Genomic DNA, 18871 nt, shown 5'->3' with positions numbered 1-18871 from the left:
GATCACAAGGATCTACATATAACCTCCTCCCTGGGGGATGGACAACAGAAAAGTGGGTGAAGGGAGACATCGGACAGTGTGAGATATGACAAAATCATAACAATTTATAAACTTTCAAGGGGGAGGGGGGAGTGGGAAGGGAGGGTGAAAAATGTGGAGCTGATATTAAGGACTCAAGTAGAAAGCAAATGTTTTGAGAATGATGATGGCAACAAGTGTACAAATGTGCTTGACACAATGGATGGATGGATTGTGATAAGAATTGTACAAGCCCCCAACAAAATGATTTAAAAAGAAAAAAGAAACCAATGTATTGCATCCAGTAAGTCTATTGCTCCTTAAACGATTAAAGAGCAAAGATGTCACTTTAAGGAGCACCTGATGCAAACCAGGGCATTTTCAATGGCCTCATCAGCATGTGGAAGATGGACGATGGACAGGAAGATTAAAGGAGAATCAATGCATTTGAATTATGGTGTTTGCAAAGATAATACTGAGTACATTTCAGCTGTCCAGAGGAGCCCTAGTGGCAGAGTGGGTTATAAATTGGACTGCTAGTGTAAGGTCAGCAGTTTGAAACCACCAGGCACTCCATGAGTGAAAGATGAGGTTTTTCTGTACCGATAAAAATTTACAGCATCAGAAACCTACTGGGTCACTATGAGTCAGAATCAACTTGATGGCAGTGTCTGGTTTGCCAAAAGAACAAAAAGATATGTTTTAGGAGAGGTGCAGCCAGAATGCTCCTTAGAAGTAAGGATGACCAGACTTCATTTGGCGTAGTTTGGACATGTTATCAAGAGCAATTGGTCCTTGGAAAAAGACATCTTGTTTGGTGAAACAGAGTCAGCCCCAAAGAGAAATATCCTTGTTGTGAAAAATGGACACAGTGGCTGTAACAATGGCTTCAAACATAACAGCAACTATGAGGATTATGCAGCACCAGGCAGTATTTTGTTCTGTTCTGCCTTAGAGTTATTATGAGCCAGGGCAAACTCGAAGCCACCTACAACAACAACCCAAGCACTGACACCAGAGACGCCAGGCATAAGGCATGTCCTCCGTAACCCATCTTTCTGTTTTTAACCTTAAGCAATCTTGCAAGACAGAATGAGAAATCCTGAGCTAGACTGTTTAATACCACACCCACAAGCAAATGTGTTTGGAATGTGACTAGTTCCAAGAAAGATGGGCTACAAATGTAAACGAAATCCAGATTTCAAAGACTTGGTAGGAGAAGAGAAATTAAAAGTTGTCATTAAGCATACATTAAGGAAGCTTATAAAGGTACTGTGTGACCATGAGATAGACGGCTGAAAAATTCATTTAAAATTATGTACTAGCTCAAACAGTCTTAGGGATACTTAGCATGAGGCTAGCCAGACACGAATACTAACACAGCTTCTGACAGCAGTACAGCCTCGGAGAGAATAGTAATTGACTAGGAAAAACTCCTTATCTTTTCATTCAAGTTTCCCATTAACTTTTGGAAGACCCTTATGTATCGTATAACTTCTCAACTAAATAAGGAGATAAATAAACATCATGACTTATAGTGGGCTGATCAGAGTGTCCAAATGTTGCTTTCATGGATTGGTTCAATATCAGGATATTTCTAAATGAAATCTCAAAGATCATACAGTTGGTTCAGCTGTGATTATTGGGCTGTAAACACTGCAAGGAGTTTCTGAGAAAAGTTGCTGAATGTGGGGTTGGCAGAGCTTAGGCAAGGAAGAGGCCCTAGGCCTTTCCCTTCCCTGACTGGGCCTTAGTTTCCCCATCTGTATAGAGCTCTATGATGTGCTCCCACTTTGTTACTTGTATAATCTGTTCAGTTGCTAATCTATGTGTGCTTATTTGGGGAAGCTTATTTTACAAAATTCCTGACCACCTATAGGAAGGTTGTCATGGGGAAGCTTGTTAGATGGCTTCCCCAGACACCCATCGCCCTTGAAGAGCCACCGATCAGAGTGACAGCAAAAACAGCAGTTACAGCTTTTACAGCCCTGTAGCCTGGCTCATCACTAAATATTTCTATCACAGCAGCACTTTGGAAGCAAGGCAGTGCCTTAATTTAAATCCTTTATTAGGCCAGAGTGCGGCCGCAAATCCTTTTTGGATGCAGCCTGGGTATAAATTGCAAATAAATAAATAAAATGAGTCGAGGAGCTGCTGCCTGGGCAGGCAGTCTGAAGGATTATTGCTCCTTTGCTATTAATTGGGGCATCCTTTATAGAATCCATGCCTTCAGGGTATGGAAGACTCTAGACCAGCTTTGTTATTCTTCAGAATATGTGTTTACCACTCATTTTCTCCTCCCAAAACCTAAATTCCACAGAAGATAATGCACCACATTGATAGAACAAAGGAAAAACATCGCATGATCACCTACATGGATGCAGAAAGGGTATTTGATGAAAACCAACGCTTTTCTTGCCAAAAATCTTAAAGAAGATTGGAATCGAAGGGAAATTCCTCAGTAGGATTGAAGGCATATGTGAAAGGCCAACAGCCAACATTACCCACAATGGAGAAAGACTGCGAGACTCCTTGTTGGAATTGGGAACAAGATAAGATGTACACTTTCAGCACCAGAAGTCCTAGCCAGAGCAAGAAAATAAGAAAAAGAAATAAAAGGTATCTTTTCATGGATGATATGGTCAATCTCATATAGAGACTATCCCCAAGGGTTCACAATGACATTTCTAGGACTAATAGAAGACTTTAGCAAAGTTGCAGGGCATAAGGTCAACAAACAAAAATCGCTTGGGTTTCTACTCAATACTTGCTCTCCAGAAGAGATTATTGAAAATGCAGGTGCTATAGAAACATATGGTGAGGAAATCAGATGGTGCTTGGCTATCAGAAGGAAGAGCATCTGGAGTCTTAAAGACTTGACTTAAAACAAGCGGGATCTAAGTAAGGTGCCAGTGCATGCGGAAAAAGCACACCAGGCTGCTTGAGCTAAGGATTGTAAATGATAAAACCTAAGAGAGCTCAGGGAATAGCATTAGAGCTTAAATTCTGTGCACCCAGTGTGCAGAGGGCCATGGATGACACATCCTTCTTCAAAGAAGGACTCAGTTGCTCACTTTAGAGGAAGGAGCCATGGAAAACCTTCCACACAGTGGGAAAGCATTGTCTGATACTAAAGGCCTAATGAACGGAAGCAGAACAGTGTTGGAGACAGTGTGGCAGGTCGGAACGCACGCAGAATGTGACTGAGCAGGAGCTGCTTTCTCAAAGTAGCGCCAACCACGGTGACGTGAGTGGAGAAAAGCCTGTGGGAGTGGAGGCTTCAGGATCTTTATTTCCTGATGGGGCACAGCTCAAGGGAAGTAGAAATCGCTGCAACAATCTGCTAATAAAAGTGTCCATCTAGATAAATTTGAAGTAGTCAGAAATGAAATGGAATGCATGCATATGGATATCCTAGACATTGGTGAGCTGAAATGTACTGGTGTTGGCCATTTGAATCGGAAAAGCATGTGGGTTACTAGGCCGAGAATGACACACTCGAGAGGAACTCATTGTCAAACAGGACATTACAAGATCTGTCTTGTAGTACAATGCTGCCTGTGATAGGCTTATATCTATCCATCCTCAAGAAAAACCGTTATTCAAATGGATGCACCAACCACTACAGCTAGTGATACAGAAATTGAAGAATTCTACCAACATCTTCAGTCTGAAATTAATAAAACACGCAAGCAAAATAAGTTGCTCATTATTAGCGATTAGAATGCAAAAGTTGGAAACCAAGAAGAAGGGACAGTACTTTGGAAATATGGTCTTGGTGATAGAAACGAAGCTGGATGTCGCATGATGGAATTTTGCAAGACCGACCCCTTCTTCACAGCAGCAGTGGTAAGGGTGGCGCAGCTGGGGCGCTGTGTTGTGCTGCTGTGCACAGAGTTGCGATGATGGGGTGCAACCGACTCGGTGGCACCTAACAACAGTATGAAGGACAGTGAAAGCCCCTAAATCCATTTTTATTCCCAGGGACCCCACGTGAATTAAGCCCCTAGTGAATAATGATACCCCAGTAACCAAGGAGCTCAATTGCCATGCAGATGTAGTTGGGTTAAAATGTAACACTTTTGACCCATTTTAAATCTGTTCTAATTTTTAACATTTTCTGCTTTCTTTTCTATTGAGGTTTTTCTGTTTTGTTTTGCTATTGTTGGTTCTTGTTTGTTTAGTATATTATCTGAATGTGAAATCCAGGATAGGCAAATTGTAGCTATGGTAACTGGATCAATCATTTCTTAGGGTTATGGCAGGGAAGGTTGGTGGGAAGTGGGGAGTGAATATTCTGAGTACACAAAAGAAGAAAACATTCTAATATTGAATGTGATGATAAATGCACAGCCCCTTTTCATATGATTAAAGCATTGAATTGTGTATGTGAATTATATGTTAATAAAAATTTAAAAATCAATTGGATTTCCATACACTAGTAATGAGAAATTTGAAAGAGAAATCATTCCATTTACAATAGCTTCTAAGAGAATAAAATCACTAGGAATAAATTTAACCAGGATGTAAAGATTTAATGTAATAAAAAGTATAAAACACCGATGAATTGGATTAAATATGATTTAAGTAAGTGGAAGCATGTCTATGTTCGTGTAGTGGAAGACATAATCGCGTTAAGATGTCATCCCTACCCAGTGCAATCTATAAAGTCACTGTAATATCTAACAAAATTCCAACAGCTTTCCTTATGGATGTAGAAAAATTCATCTTTAACACCATACAGAATGACAAGAGATACCAAATAGCTAAATCAACATTAAAAGAGAAGAAAAAACTAGAACGGTTCACACTTCCTTATTTTTAAACATATAGCTTGGAATTGGGTTTAGTTCTGTTTTTGTTTGTGCTCCTATAGTAATAAAGACAGCTTGGCACTGGTATAATAGTAAACACAGAGGCTAATGGAATCGAATCGAGACTCCAGAAATTAATCCACACATAGATGGTCATCTGATTTTTGACAAGTTTCCTGAGTCCACTTAATGGGGAAACATGCTTAAAATGAATTAAGGACTTACATATAAACACTAAAACCGTACAAGTTTTAGAAGAGCAAGCATGGGCAACGCTGCCAAGCCTAATTGTCAACAATAGATAATCTATCTAATAACACAAGCACAAACAGCAAAAGAAAGAAGAAATAAATGATACCTCATAAAAAATGCAAACTTTTGTTCCTGAAAAGACTTTATCAAAAAAGGGAAAAGATAAGCCACCACTGGGAAAATACCTTCAGAAACCATGTATCTGACAGGAATTTAATAACCAAAATATACATATAAAAATTGGACAATTTGACAAAAACAAAAATAATCTAATAATAAAATTGACAAAGTACTTGAATAGACATTTCACCAATGACAACATTAAAATGTCCAACAAATATCTGAAAAGATTCTTGGTGTCATTAACCATCCACCCACTTTCTGGGAGTCAATTTTGACTCAGAACAGACCCTACAGAGGGTTTACAAGACTAAATCTTTATGGGATCAGGCAGCCTCATCTTTCTTAGTTGGTGGACTTGAACCAATGACCTTTTGTTTAACAGCCCAATGCTTAACATTAGTCACCAGAGAGATGCAAATCAAAACCACAATGAGAAATCATTTCATTCTCACTAGGATGGCTAAGATTTTAAAAAAAAGAAAAATTAAAACCACCAAAAATAACAAACAGTGAGGAAATTGAAACCTTTATCCATTGCTGAGGATCCCTGGTAGCAGAGTGGGTTACTCATTGGGCTGCTAACTGAAAAGTCAACAGTTCGAAACCACCAGCCTCTCCGAGGGAGGAAGATGAGTCTGTACCCTGCAGAGATTTACAGTCTCAGAAACCCTCCAGGGGAGTTCTACCCTGTCCTGTGGGTTGGCACAAACTCAATGGCAGTGAGTTTCTTTGAGATTCCTTGTTAGTGGGGATCCAAAATGGCACAGCCATTGTGGGCAAGGGTAGGACCCTAGTTCTATGGGACAATAAGGTCAATTGGCATCGCATAGTCCACAAAGACTATGTTCTACTTACTTTGCTTAGTAAGAACCAGTGTCTTAAATGCTTCTGAACAGCCAGCCAAGGGGTAACTATTGTTCTCTTTTTATGTGGAGGAAATAAGAGTAAAGAAAATCAACAAAATAGGGAAAACAATTAGTCCAAAGAACTAACGGACCACACAAACACCAGTCTTCCCAACTCTGAGACCAGAGCAAGATGATGCGCAGCTACTACTGCCAACTGCTCTAAAAGGGATCAACTTTGAAGGTCCTGTGTAGCATGGGAGCAAATTATGGACCAAAACTAAAATTATAAAAAACACAAGCTTATTCACTGGATAGAGATTGGTGGAATTCCCAGGACTGTGGCCCTTAGTCTCCCTTCAGTTCTGGAAATGAATTCACCCCCATCACTCAATTTTCAGCCAAACAATAGACAATTATATAAGGCAGCAGTTCTTAACCTGTGGGTCGCGACCCCTTTGGGAGTTGAATGACCCTTTCACAGGGGTTGCCTAAGACCATCAGAAAACATATTTCCGATGGTCTTAGGAACCGAGACAATGCTCCTCTATTCGTCTCCAGGTAGGCCCACCCACATGCAGATACACCCACATAGGAGGACCCGGCGCGAAGACTGTTACCCATGCTACACCATGCTTCAAGACAAAATTTCATTTATTTGTCATTAGAAAAAAATATCACAAAATATAAATACATATTGTTTTTGTGATTAATCACTATGCTTTAATTATGTTCAATTTGTAACAATGAAAATACATCCTGTATATCAGATATTTACATAATGATTTATAACAGTAGCAAAATTTCAGTTATAAAGTAGCAACGAAAATAATTTTATGGTTGGGGGTCACCACAACATGAAGAACTGTATTGAAGGGTCGTGGCATTAGGAAGGTTGAGAACCACTGGTATAAGGGGAATAAGAACACTAATGAAGTACTTCCACAGTCGAATAAGTTGAGATCAAAAGACAGTACTTACCTAAGGTCAAATTTCAGGAGGTTTAGGAAAGAAGGAGGAATAAACAGAGGAAACTCATAGAAAAAAATGGGATAGATATTTTATTGTGGGGAATGCAATCAGTGGAATGAAACAAAATGTGTATGAATTGTTCAATGGGAAACTGTTCTACTCCAGAAACCTGCACCCAACTTGATTAAAAATAATTTTAAAAAACACAGTATAGACACTGGGGCATTTAAAAAAGAGACACGTGTATCAATGTTCACTTTAACACTATTCATAATAGTCAAAAGATGGAAGCAATCTAAAGACCCATCAACAGACCACTAGATAAACCAAATATGGTATATTCAGCGTGGTACATCGTACTCAGCTAGTAGGAGAAAAGAAGTCTTGCTACATGCTACCGTGTGAGTGGGGCTTAAAGACATGGTGCTGAGCAAAAGTACCCAATCACAAAAGGACAAAGTGCCTGAAATCTTAAAAGTAGCCCTCTAAGACTCAACAAGTGGTCTCTATTCACTTGAAGCAATAAAGAAAGAAAGAAGAGTCAGGAATTATGGGAGGAGGATATAGAATGTGTGGCTAATTGCTTCCATTAACAACTGCCAGGGGCCAGAGCTGGATGGTGCTGGGTTCCCATTACCAAACATTTTGATAAAAGATTCCACAGACAAACCCTGATCGAAAGGAGGAAATGTAGAACCGAATTTCAAATTTCTATGGACTCTAGACCTTCTGAAGCTATGAAGGCTGGGTGAACCCCTGAGACTTGCCCTGAGATAATCCTGAAACCTTAACAAAACAATCCCCTGATGTCATCTTCCAACCAAACAGTAGATTAGCTTGAGCCTTATGTTCTTTTAAGAGCTATCTACATGAGATCAAATTGATAACAGCCGCTCAAAAGATTAGATAAGAATCTTACCAAAAACCAAACTCCCTGTCACCTAGTGGATTCTAACTCCTAGCAACCCTGTAGTACAGGGTAGAACGGCCCCTGTGAGTTCCAAAGGCTTTAACTCTCTCTCTTTTTCTGATCATTTTATTGGGGACTCTTAAGAACCCTTATAAGAACCCATAACTCAATTACATCAAGCGAACTTGTATAGATGCTGCCATCATCATTTTTAAAATATTTTCTTTCTACTTGAAGTCCTTGATCTCAACTCCTCATTATTCCCTTACCCCCATGCTACCACCCTCGTGAACTCTTAATCGATTATATATTATTGTTGTTGCTTTTCCTATCTTATACTGTCCAATGTATTCCTTCACCCACAGTTCTTCTATTCATCCCCCCAAGGGGAGTTATACATCCATCATTGCTATCAGTTCCCCCTCCCCCCGCCCTCCCTTTAAAGGTCGAGAAAGGAAAGCAATGGATGCTGGACACAGGGGGCAATTTAGCACAGAGAGTAAGGCCTGCTGGCTCTGATCACTGGGAAGGCAACCAGGAAAAAAAGGTTTTCTAAAAATTCAAAGTTCTTTCTTCTTTTTTTTTTTTTTTAGTTTGCTTATTTTTACAGTTTCACTGACATCCAGTCCACAGATCCTACATTACTGTACATTTCAAGAGTTCAATCACAGTCATGAGAGTTGTACAACCAGCACCACAATTCATTCCAGGCCATTTCTTCTTCCTCGTACTCATTGTCGTACACTCCCCATTTCCCGCCAGCCTTCCCCACCATGCCATGTCCTTTTGAATCTATTAATCCAGTTGTTGTCTCTATAGGTTTACCTAATATAGGCTTCATATACAGAAAAACAGACAAAATACAAGTCAACAGCCTAACAACCATGACAGAATGAAACGGAGAAAAACCTCAATTGAAAACCAAGCAGAAAATATTGAACACTGGAGCAATTACACAGTGGATCAAATCGTCACTACAAACACCTCTGGAATCTGAAACCAGTTTTATAATACCACACAGATGACCCAGCAGTTCAAAGGGTACCTTAAATCAGGCTCCCTGGGAATCAAACTGAAATGGAGATGACACAAGGGCGGGGATTTCTTGAGGGAAGCTGGTTTGGGCCAACAGAGAGGTTGAACTGCAATGCAGTCACAACAAGGTACCCTTGAACCAGAATGACTCTTCATAGTAATCCTGGACTGAGACCAGAGGCCTGGGCCTTTGTCCCACAATGACCAGTCATCATGGTCCTTGGCCAAAGGACCATCCATTCTAGGGTAGGGCTGGTTATGAGAGCTTAGAGAAACCTTCATCCATTCAGTTCTCTATTAGCATAATTCAGTTCTCTATTAGCATAGTGTACATTTATTGAGCACCTGCTGCATGACACCCACTCTGACACAAAGGAAGTTGTCTTAATAGCCTAGTATTGCTGTGACACAAATACCACAAGTGAATGACTTTAAAGAACTGAAATTTATTTTCTTACTGTTCAAGAGACTACCAGGCAAACTATCAGGGTCTCGATCATGTTAATTCTGTCCTTGTTGCTTTCCCCAGACATTTCTTGGCTCATTGGCAATCCTTACACACCGTTTTCCCTGTACACCCAGGCTTCACTTATCAACATGGTTAGGTTCCAAAGATAACTACACAAAATCGGTGTTATGGAAGGGTCAGGGTTGTGCCCTGTCTTCAGTGCTGGTGTCCCGCTTTGGCGTTCGTGAACCTCCCATCACCCTTGGCTCACTGTTGGTTAGGTGCTCCTGGTGGGCTTGTTTGTTTTTGTTTTCCTAAGGGTGCTCATGACTCAGCAGGCTCTCTCTCCCCACCACCATGCAGCCTGTGGGGGTTGGAGGGAGTGCCGTGCTGGTGGTGGTCCATTGTTGCTGCTCACTCCCCACTCTGGATGGGGACCCCATTTGTCTTCCATCTGTCCCAACCTCAAAGCCCTGAGTGGATCCTTGTTCTCTCTCACCCTTCCTGCTCCTCCCCAGCCCCCAAACATCCTCAGCACCTTCAGACCCTCACTCAGCCCCCCTCTACCTAACAATGACCTCATATCACCCCACTATTGCCCTGGGCTCTCCATGGCTAGACCCAGATGTTATGATTTGGTTTACCACCCATCCCATGCTGATATGACCCAAATGGACTGATTCCATGATATCAGATTGCATTGTGGAAAAGTCATTACCTTACACATCCATAGCATTACCTTGCATTATATCCACAAGTATAGAGGTGATGGGATACCATTCACTCCATCATGGAGATCAAGACCCCAACCCCATCCTTTAGGAGCTTACAGTCTACAGAGGGGGACAGGTTTCGATGATGAATTGTTTCTGTTCTCAAGCTTCAGAGAAAGTGTTCTGAGAGGTACAGGACAGGGGTATGTCTGTTCAGTCAAACCAGGGGAAACTGTCCCAAACCAGGGTCATGCCAGTCAAGCCAGGGCCCATGTACAGGAATTCAGGCAGAGAAGACAACACATGCTTCCAATATGTTCTACATTACCGCAAGTCCTGGTTTCACCCTACAGGACAGACCACTTCTCTTAGGGCAAATGACATATGCCTCTCCCCTTTCCCTCCCTGCAGATGACCCATAGAATCAACAGCCTGGATGACAAGATTTCTAAGATGAGCCGGGCGCTGACTGAGCTCAAAAAGCGCTTTCAGAAGACAGTGACTCAGTTCATGAATTCTGTCTTGCTGACAGCAGGTAACAAGGGGACAGAAAGGTGGGTCATCTGTAGGTGGTTTCATAGGATAGCTGCCTCCCAATGCTCATTGATGGATTCATCTTGAGTCTGAGCCTCCAGGTAGGTGGGCAAGGCAGGGGGGATCCCAAGTGTAGATGGGCCATTAGACTCAGACTGCCATGCAGCTAATGAACAGGGAACTTGGAGAACCGCAACTTCGGAGGCCTTTCTCTGGATGTCTGTTTATATCTGTGTATGTCTGCCTTATCCTCTGATGTCTTCCATTGTGTCTCTGGGTTCCTCCACATCCTCGGTCCCCAGAGAGGCTATCTTTCAGCTCTAGCTGTCATACACGCTCTCCTCCATGGAGGCCATATCGTGAGCGAGCACAACTGAAGAAGAAAATATAGCCACCTCCCCCTGATGCCCTTGGCCAGCCCACAGAGCTCCCCCAGGCGGGGGTGGGTGGACTCAGGAGCCCTTCCACATCTGGGCTCTCATCTGCATGGCCCTCTGGCCTACAGACAAAGGAATATTCATCCTATCATGTGTCTCAGCCTTGATAGGTACTGAGGAGCTGTACTCCCCTCCCCCAGGACCACCTGGGCAATTACTCCTGTCCTTGAAGACTCATCTCCACCTCATAGAAGCCCCTGCCATGAGAGGACGCTCTCCAGGCTCTGCCACTGCTTTGGGAACCATGGCCTCAGGAGTGCAAGTGGCTGATGAAGTGTGTCGCATTTACCATGACATGAAAGTTCAGAAGAGCTCCACACTCCCAAGATAAAAAGAAAGATAGCATGCTGTCATTTTTTGTCTCAGTGCAGACCAAAAAAAAGCATCATTGTAGAAGAAGGCAAGGTCTAGGCTGGCGACATTGGAGTAACATGAACCGATCCTTTCAAGCATTTTGTGGGAATGCTTCCCAGAAAAGCTGGTCACTATGCTTTGTCGATGCCAGCTTTGAAACTAAGGAATCCAGAAAAGAAGAGTTGTGAGTTTGGGGAGGGGGGTTGTTTTTGTTGTTACAGAGCTAGCACCTCTGAAAAGCAAAATTATCTACGCAAGCTCAAAGGATGCAATCAAAAAGAAATTTCAAGGCAGAAAACATGAATGTCAAGCAAATGGGCCAGGAGAACCCCAATCAGGCTTGTAGTGCAGAGAAGCCAGGTGGATCCTTATTGTAGCTTTTGAAGGATGTCCTGCGCAGATCACCATTCAGGGCCACCAAACAAAAGCTCCCGTGTCCCATGTTACTCTATTCCTATTCAAATAAAGCAAGCCTATTTAGGCCAGGGTCTCTCTCACAATGGGGAAGTTGCCTTGTCTTCTACAGTAAATAAAATATTCCCTTAACAAGTGCAACTAGCCCTAAAGGAGGTGTTCCTCTGTAGCACCTTCTGTGAGGTGGCACTGGAGGACACAGAGCCAAATGACGCCAGGTCCCTTAGGAAAAATGAGGTCGGAACTGGAGGGTAGAGAGAGCTGGCATGTCTTGTTTTTATATCCATCAAACTGATCAAAACTGCACTCCAAACCCACTCCCTTCAACTCAGTGCTGACTCATAGTGAACCTATAGGACAGAGTAGAATTTCCTCCGTGAGTTTCTAAGATTGTAACTATTTACAAAACCCTGTCTTTCTTCCACAGAGCAGCCGGTAGTTTCAAATGTCTGATCTTGCAGGTCGCAGCCCAATGCATAACCAGTACACCACCGGGCTCCTCAGGGTTGGAATTTTGCCTGGGATGGTATAGAATATGGTATAGAAGATGAGCCCCCTCTAGGCCGGAAGCCACTCAAAATATATAGTGGTCACCATAATGAACTCAATCATATGAAAAATTGTGAAAATGGCTCAGACCAGGCAGCACGTTATTCTGTTGCATATGGGGTCACCATGAATCGGAGCCAACTCCAGGGCAACTGGCAACAATGACATGTGTGCCAACTAAGGGATGGAGCATGACAATAAGCAGGAGAGATGCGGCATCCCAGGCAGAGAACAAGGAGAGTGGAAAAGTGGCTTTCGGGATGAGGTGAGGTGGGCGCGAGTGTGCAGAGCCTCCGAGCAGGGGCAGAGGTGGCCTAGGGAGGTTGGCTGAAATGAGGCTGGGAAGGGAGACTGATAGCCGTGTCTCTGTTAACAGGTCTGTTCACTATAGAATATCCTGTCAAAGATGACACAGAGGTTATTCGGACCAAGATGAAATCTGGATCTCACCAGGAGCGGACACCCAAGACGAGTTTATTTTCAGGAGAATTCCTGGTACGATCTCAGTCAGCACGACCAGAATCCTCTGTTGAAGAGTCTTCCAAGGAAGAATCTTTGTCTGCTCCGGTGAGCCCCACTCGGAAGGCTAACAAAATCAAAGCCAAACCTGTGGTCACCTCCAGGTTAGTAAGTCTTGGATCTTCCACTTTGGTGTGTCAGATGCTATGATGGGTAGAAGAGCCACTACGATGACTGAGGCAGAGGAGCTTAAATGATACGGAAGAGGAAATGTCGAAGATAAACACAGGAACAAGTGAAATGGTTTTAAATAGCAATCAAGGCTAAGAAGAGACTATATGGAAGTACTGATAGTAAGGTTGGAAAATTACTACTCATAGTCCAAATCTGGCCCTGTTTGCCTCTTTTTTAAATGGTTTTTAAGACTTGTTGTGTTAGTCTAGGTAGACTGGAGAAACAAATTCATAGACACCTGTATGTGTATAAAACAGAGCTTTATATACAAGAGCAATTGAGAAAACATCCCAGCCCAGTCCAGATCAAGTCCATAAGACTGATATTAGTCCATATGTCCAATTCCAATTTATAAATTCCTCTTCAGACTCAGGAAACACATGCAATGATGCTGAATGCTGGAAGATCACAGGCCAGTGGGTGCAAAGTCCTGTGGATCCAGTAGCAGTGGAAATATCTCGGTGCTGGCAGCGGTCTCCATGTGACTCCTTCACCCCCAGGGCTCTGGCTGCATCAGGGTAGCTTCATGTGCCTTCTCAACAGGAATGTCTCACAGGGAATGAGCGTGTGTCCCACCTCCAATGAGCTATTTATCTCTTTAGTGCCTCCAAATGCGGTCATTGAGCTGCGACCTGATTGACAGGCTAAACTCCACCCCTTCACTCTCTTTTTTTAAATTAAATACTTTTATTGGGAGCTCTTACATCTCATCACAATCCATACAATCATCCATTGTGTCAAGCACATTTGCACATATGTTGCCATCATCATTCTCAAAGCATTTTCTTTCTACTTGAGCCCTTGATATCAGCTCATTTCCTCCCTCCCTCCCCTCCCCCTCCCCCTCATGAACCCTTGATAAGTTATAGATTATTATTTTCATATCTTACATCATCCTCTGTCGCCCTTCACCTACTTTTCTGTTGTTTGTCTGAAATTGACAACAGATAATGTAACTACCACAAATGGATTGTAACGTTGGTTGAAAGATCCTATGGGCAAAATACTGAATGATGCAACAAGCATCAAAAGAAGACTACACAGAGTCACTGTACCAAAAAGAACTGGTCAACATCCAACCATTTGACGAGGTAGCATATGAGCAAGAACTGATGGTAATGAAGGAAGAATCCCTAGCTGTCCTGAAAGCATTAACCAAAAACAAGGCTCCAGTAATTAATTGAAAACAAACTGAAATATTTCAACAAGCTAATGCAGCACTAGAAGCACTCACTTGTCTATACCAAGAAGTCTGGAAGATAGCTACATGGTTAACTGCCTGGAAGAGATCCATATTTGTCCTCATTGGTGATCTAAGAATGCTCAAATTAGAGAACAATATTATTAATATCCCTTGCATGTAAAATTTTGGTGATGATCATCCAACAATGGTTGTAGCAGTACAATAACAAGGAACCGCCAGGAATTCAGGCTGGATTCAGAAGAGGATGGTGGTACAATGACAAGGAACCGCCAGGAATTCAGGCTGGATTCAGAAGAGGATGGTGGAGCAAGAGATATCATTGCCGATGTCAGAGGAATCTTGGCTGAGAGCTGAGAATACCAGAAAAATGTTTTACTGACCATGCCACGACATTAGACTCCATGGACCACAGCAAACTATGGACAGCCTCAAAAAGAGTAGATATTCCAGAACACTTCATAGAACTCATGTGGAACCTGTAAATGGATTAAGAGGCAGTTGTGTAAACAGAGCAAGGGAACCATGTAGTCATGGTTTAAAATCAGGAAGGCTGGCCATCAGGGTTGCATCCTCTCACCATACTTATTCACCCAATATGTTGAAAAAATAATCAGAGAAGCTGGATTATCTGAAGAAGGATACAGAACCAGGATTGAGGGAGGCTTCTTAACAATCTGTGATATTTAGAAGACAGAATCTTGCTTGCTGAAAGTGAGGAGAACTTAAAATACTTGCTGATGAAATTCAAGGATTGTATGGGTTACATCTCAATGTAAAGGAAACGAAAATCTTCACAATTAGACTATTAGGTAACATCATGATAAATGGAGAAAAGATTGAAATTGTCAAAGATTTCGTCTTGCTTCGATCCACAATATTCAATTCAATAATCATAGAAACAGCAGTCAAGAAATAAAATGATGCATTGCATTTGGTAAATCTGTTAGAAGAGATCTCTATAACGTGTTGAATAGCAAGGATGTTGCCTTGAGGACTAAGATGGCCCATGGTGTTTACAATCACCTCATACATGTGTAAAAGTTGGGCACTGAATAAAGCAGATTGAAAAAGAATTGGGGCATTTAAGTTATGGTGCTGGTGATTAATATTGAAAGTACCATGGACTGCTGAAAGAACAAACAAATTTTTTGAGAATGATGAGGGCAACAAATGTACAAATGTGCTTGACACAATGGATGGATGGATAGATTGTGATAAGAGTTGTATGAGCCCCCAATAAAATGATTTTTAAAAAACCAACCCAGAGCAAATAAATCTGCCTTGAAAGATGTACTGCCAGATTCCATGATGCTCACCTTCCCGACACATCTCTGAAGACAAAGCGGGTGCTTACGCAAATGTGGTGAAGAAAGTCGATGGCACCTGGCTATCAAAAGATATAGCATCTGGGGTCTTAAAGGCTTGAAGATGAACAAGCTGCCATCAAGCTGAGAAGCAACAAAGCCCACATGGAAGAAGCACACCAACCTGTGTGACGATGAAGTGTTGATGGGACAGGTATCAGGATAAAAGAACAAAAAAAAACATATAATTGTGAATGAGGGGGAGTGCGGAGTGGGGACCCAAGACCTAGCTGTAGGCAACTGGACATCCCCTTACAGAAGGGTTGCAGGGAGGTGACGAGCCTGTCAGTGTGCAGTGTAGCAACGCTGAAACATACAACTTTCCTCTAGTACTTTAATGCTTCTTCCCCCTACTATCATGATCTCAATTCTACCTTACAAATCCGGCTAGACCAGAGGATGTACACTGGTATACATAGGAACTGAAAACACAGGGAATCCAGGATAGATGAACCCTTCCGGACCAGCGGTGAGAATGGCGATACCAGGAAGGTGGAGGAAGCGTAGGGTAGAAAGGGGGAACTGATTACAGGGATCTACATATAACTCCCTTCCTGGGGGACAGACAACAGAAAAGTGGGTGAAGGGAGACCATTGGACAGTGTAAGACATGACAAAATAATAATATTTATAAATTATCAAGGGTTCATGAAGGAGAGGGGTGGGGAGGGAGGGGAAAAATAAGGAGCTGATACCAAGGGCTCAAGTAGAAAGCAAATGTTTTGAGAATGATGATGGCAGCAAATGTATAAACGTGCTTGACACAATGGATGGGTGTTTGGATTGTGATAAGAGTTGTACAAGGCCCCAATAAAATGATTTTTTTAAAAAGAGAAGAAGTAGTACTGCCAGAATGTTCCTTAAAAACAAGAAATGCAAAACTTCATTTCACTTACTTTGGACATACTATCAGGAGAGACCAGTCCCTGGAAAAGGACATCATGCTTGGTAACATGGAGATGTAGTGAAAACCAGGAAGACTCTCAACAAGGATTGACGCAGTGGCTGCAACAATGGGCTCAAACGTAAGAACAGTGGTGAGGATGACGCCGGACTGGACGATGTTTGTTTTGTTGTAGAGAGGGCCGCTGGAGTCAAAACTGACTCCACACCACCTAACAACAACAACATTGGTTCCCTGTCTAAAAATTCTGTACTCAGCTCACCGGCTCTTGGTCAGAAATTATTTGGCCCAGCAGAGGACATTTGCCAATGCTTACAGACATTTTAATTGTCACAATTAGACATTTTATTGTTACCATCTAGTGGATAAAGCTTATGATTCATCCCAATGTGTTCAAAGCAATGGCTGCACGACAAAGAATTACTAAGTCCACATGTCAACAGAGCCAAGATTGAGAAACTCTTGCCCAACTCAATGTTACGAGAATTTTTCTGTGAAATTTAAGTTTCATATTCACTTCCAATTGAGTCCATTCTGACTTGTAGCGACCTTTTTTTGGACAGAGTAGGACAGAATAGAACTGCCTCTGTGGGCTTCTGAGACTAAATCTTTATGGGAGTAGAGAAATCACATTTCTCCTCTAGAGTGGCTTGTGGTTCTGGACTGCAGACCTTGCAACTAGCAGTGTAACCCACTGCCATCGAAATGATTTCAATGCCTAGCCACCTATAAGGATAACATTGAGAAGAGTGAGAATTCCAAAATACTTCATTGTGTTCATGTGGAACCTGTACATGGATCAAGAGGCAGTCGTTCAAATACAAGGGAATACTTCGTGGTTTAAAATCAGGAAGGTGTGTGTTAGGGTTTGTGGCAGTTACATAATCTCCTGTCAACTTGCGAAGGGGTGTGTTTAGCCTCTCCATCAGGCCATAGCCAATGAGGCTTCCATGTGGGCATGGCCTTCTCCTGAGGATTCTGGGAACTCCTGCATTCCTCCCTGGAGGCAGGAGACACTCTCTGATTCATCTTCCTGTTGATAAGACATACAGAGCTATGTTGATGGCGGTCACAGCCTTAGAGACCCACATCAGCACTAAGATGCTTCCGCCACCACTGGATCCACAAGACTTTCCACCCACTGGCCTGTGATCTTCTTGGATTGAGCATCATTATATGGCTGTGTTAGTCTAAAGAGGAATTTATGGACTAGTATCGACATATGGGATAATATTAGACTTATGGAATTGATCTGGACAGGGCTGGGATATTTTTTTAAATGTACAATTGCTTTTGATATAGAATTCTCTCTTTTATATATGAGTGTCTCTGGATTTGTTTCTCTAGTCTACCCAGACTAACACAGGGTTGTATCCTTTATCATACTTATTCAATTTGTATACTTAGTAGATATTATGAGAAGCTGGAACAAGACAAGAAGAACAAGACCTTAGGACTGAAGGAAGATTTATTCACAACACATAATATGCAGACGAAGCCTTGGTACAGAAATTGAGTAGGACTTGAAACACTTCCTGATGAAGATCAGGATTGCAGCCTTCAGTATGGATTACAACGCAATATAACGAAGACCAAATTCTCACAATTGAACCAATAGGTAATATCACCACGAATGGAGAAAAGATTGCAGTTGTCAAGGATTTCATCTTGCTTGGATCCATAATCAATGCTCTTCAAAGCAATAGTCAAGAAACCAAACAATGCACTTTTTAAAAAAACTTCACTCCTATTGAGTTAATGCCAATTTATAGCAACCCTATAGGACAGGCTAGAACTGCCCTATTAGTTTCCAATACTGTAACTCTTTATGGGAGTAGAAAAGCCCATCTTTTCCTGAGGTGCAGCTGGTGGTTTTGAACTGCTGACCTTGCAGTTAGCAATCCAAGTCACAACCACTATGCCGTCAGGGCTCTTCAAGGCTAGAATATTGCCTGGTACCATGTAGATGATGAGCCCATATTGGGTAAATCTGTTGCACAAGATCTCTATAAAGTGTTGAAGAGTAAGGATGCCATTCCGAGGACTAAGGTGTCCCATCCATAGTATTTTCAGTCAGCTCATATGCATCTGAAAGCTGTGGATTTGAACCACAATAGAATAAGAAGTACTGAAGACAAATTAATGCATTTGAATTAATGGTGGTGAAGGATATTGAAAGTACCTTGGACTGCCAGATGAACAAAATATTTCTCTTGCAAAAAGTACAGCCAGAATGCTTTTTAGAAGCAAAGATGGCAAGACTTCATCTCCTGCAATTTGGACCTGTT

At 42.0% G+C, this 18871-nt stretch overlaps 1 protein-coding gene across 1 annotated transcript in view; it reads left to right on the top strand.

Annotated features, from left to right (window-relative positions):
- CUNH3orf20 (chromosome unknown C3orf20 homolog) overlaps positions 1-18871 on the top strand; it is a 110740-nt gene that overhangs the window by 52385 nt on the left and 39484 nt on the right. The window contains 2 exon segments of the mRNA XM_045289984.1: positions 10542-10665; positions 12795-13041. Coding sequence (XP_045145919.1) covers positions 10542-10665; positions 12795-13041 — 371 coding nt within the window.

Source organism: Echinops telfairi, unplaced genomic scaffold, assembly GCF_000313985.2.
Source record: "Echinops telfairi isolate 266 unplaced genomic scaffold, ASM31398v2 ScPeMD7_31;HRSCAF=116, whole genome shotgun sequence".
NCBI lineage: Eukaryota > Metazoa > Chordata > Mammalia > Afrosoricida > Tenrecidae > Echinops > Echinops telfairi.
The sequence above is the reverse complement of the archived record's forward strand: the minus strand, read 5'-3'. Positions and strand labels throughout refer to the sequence as shown.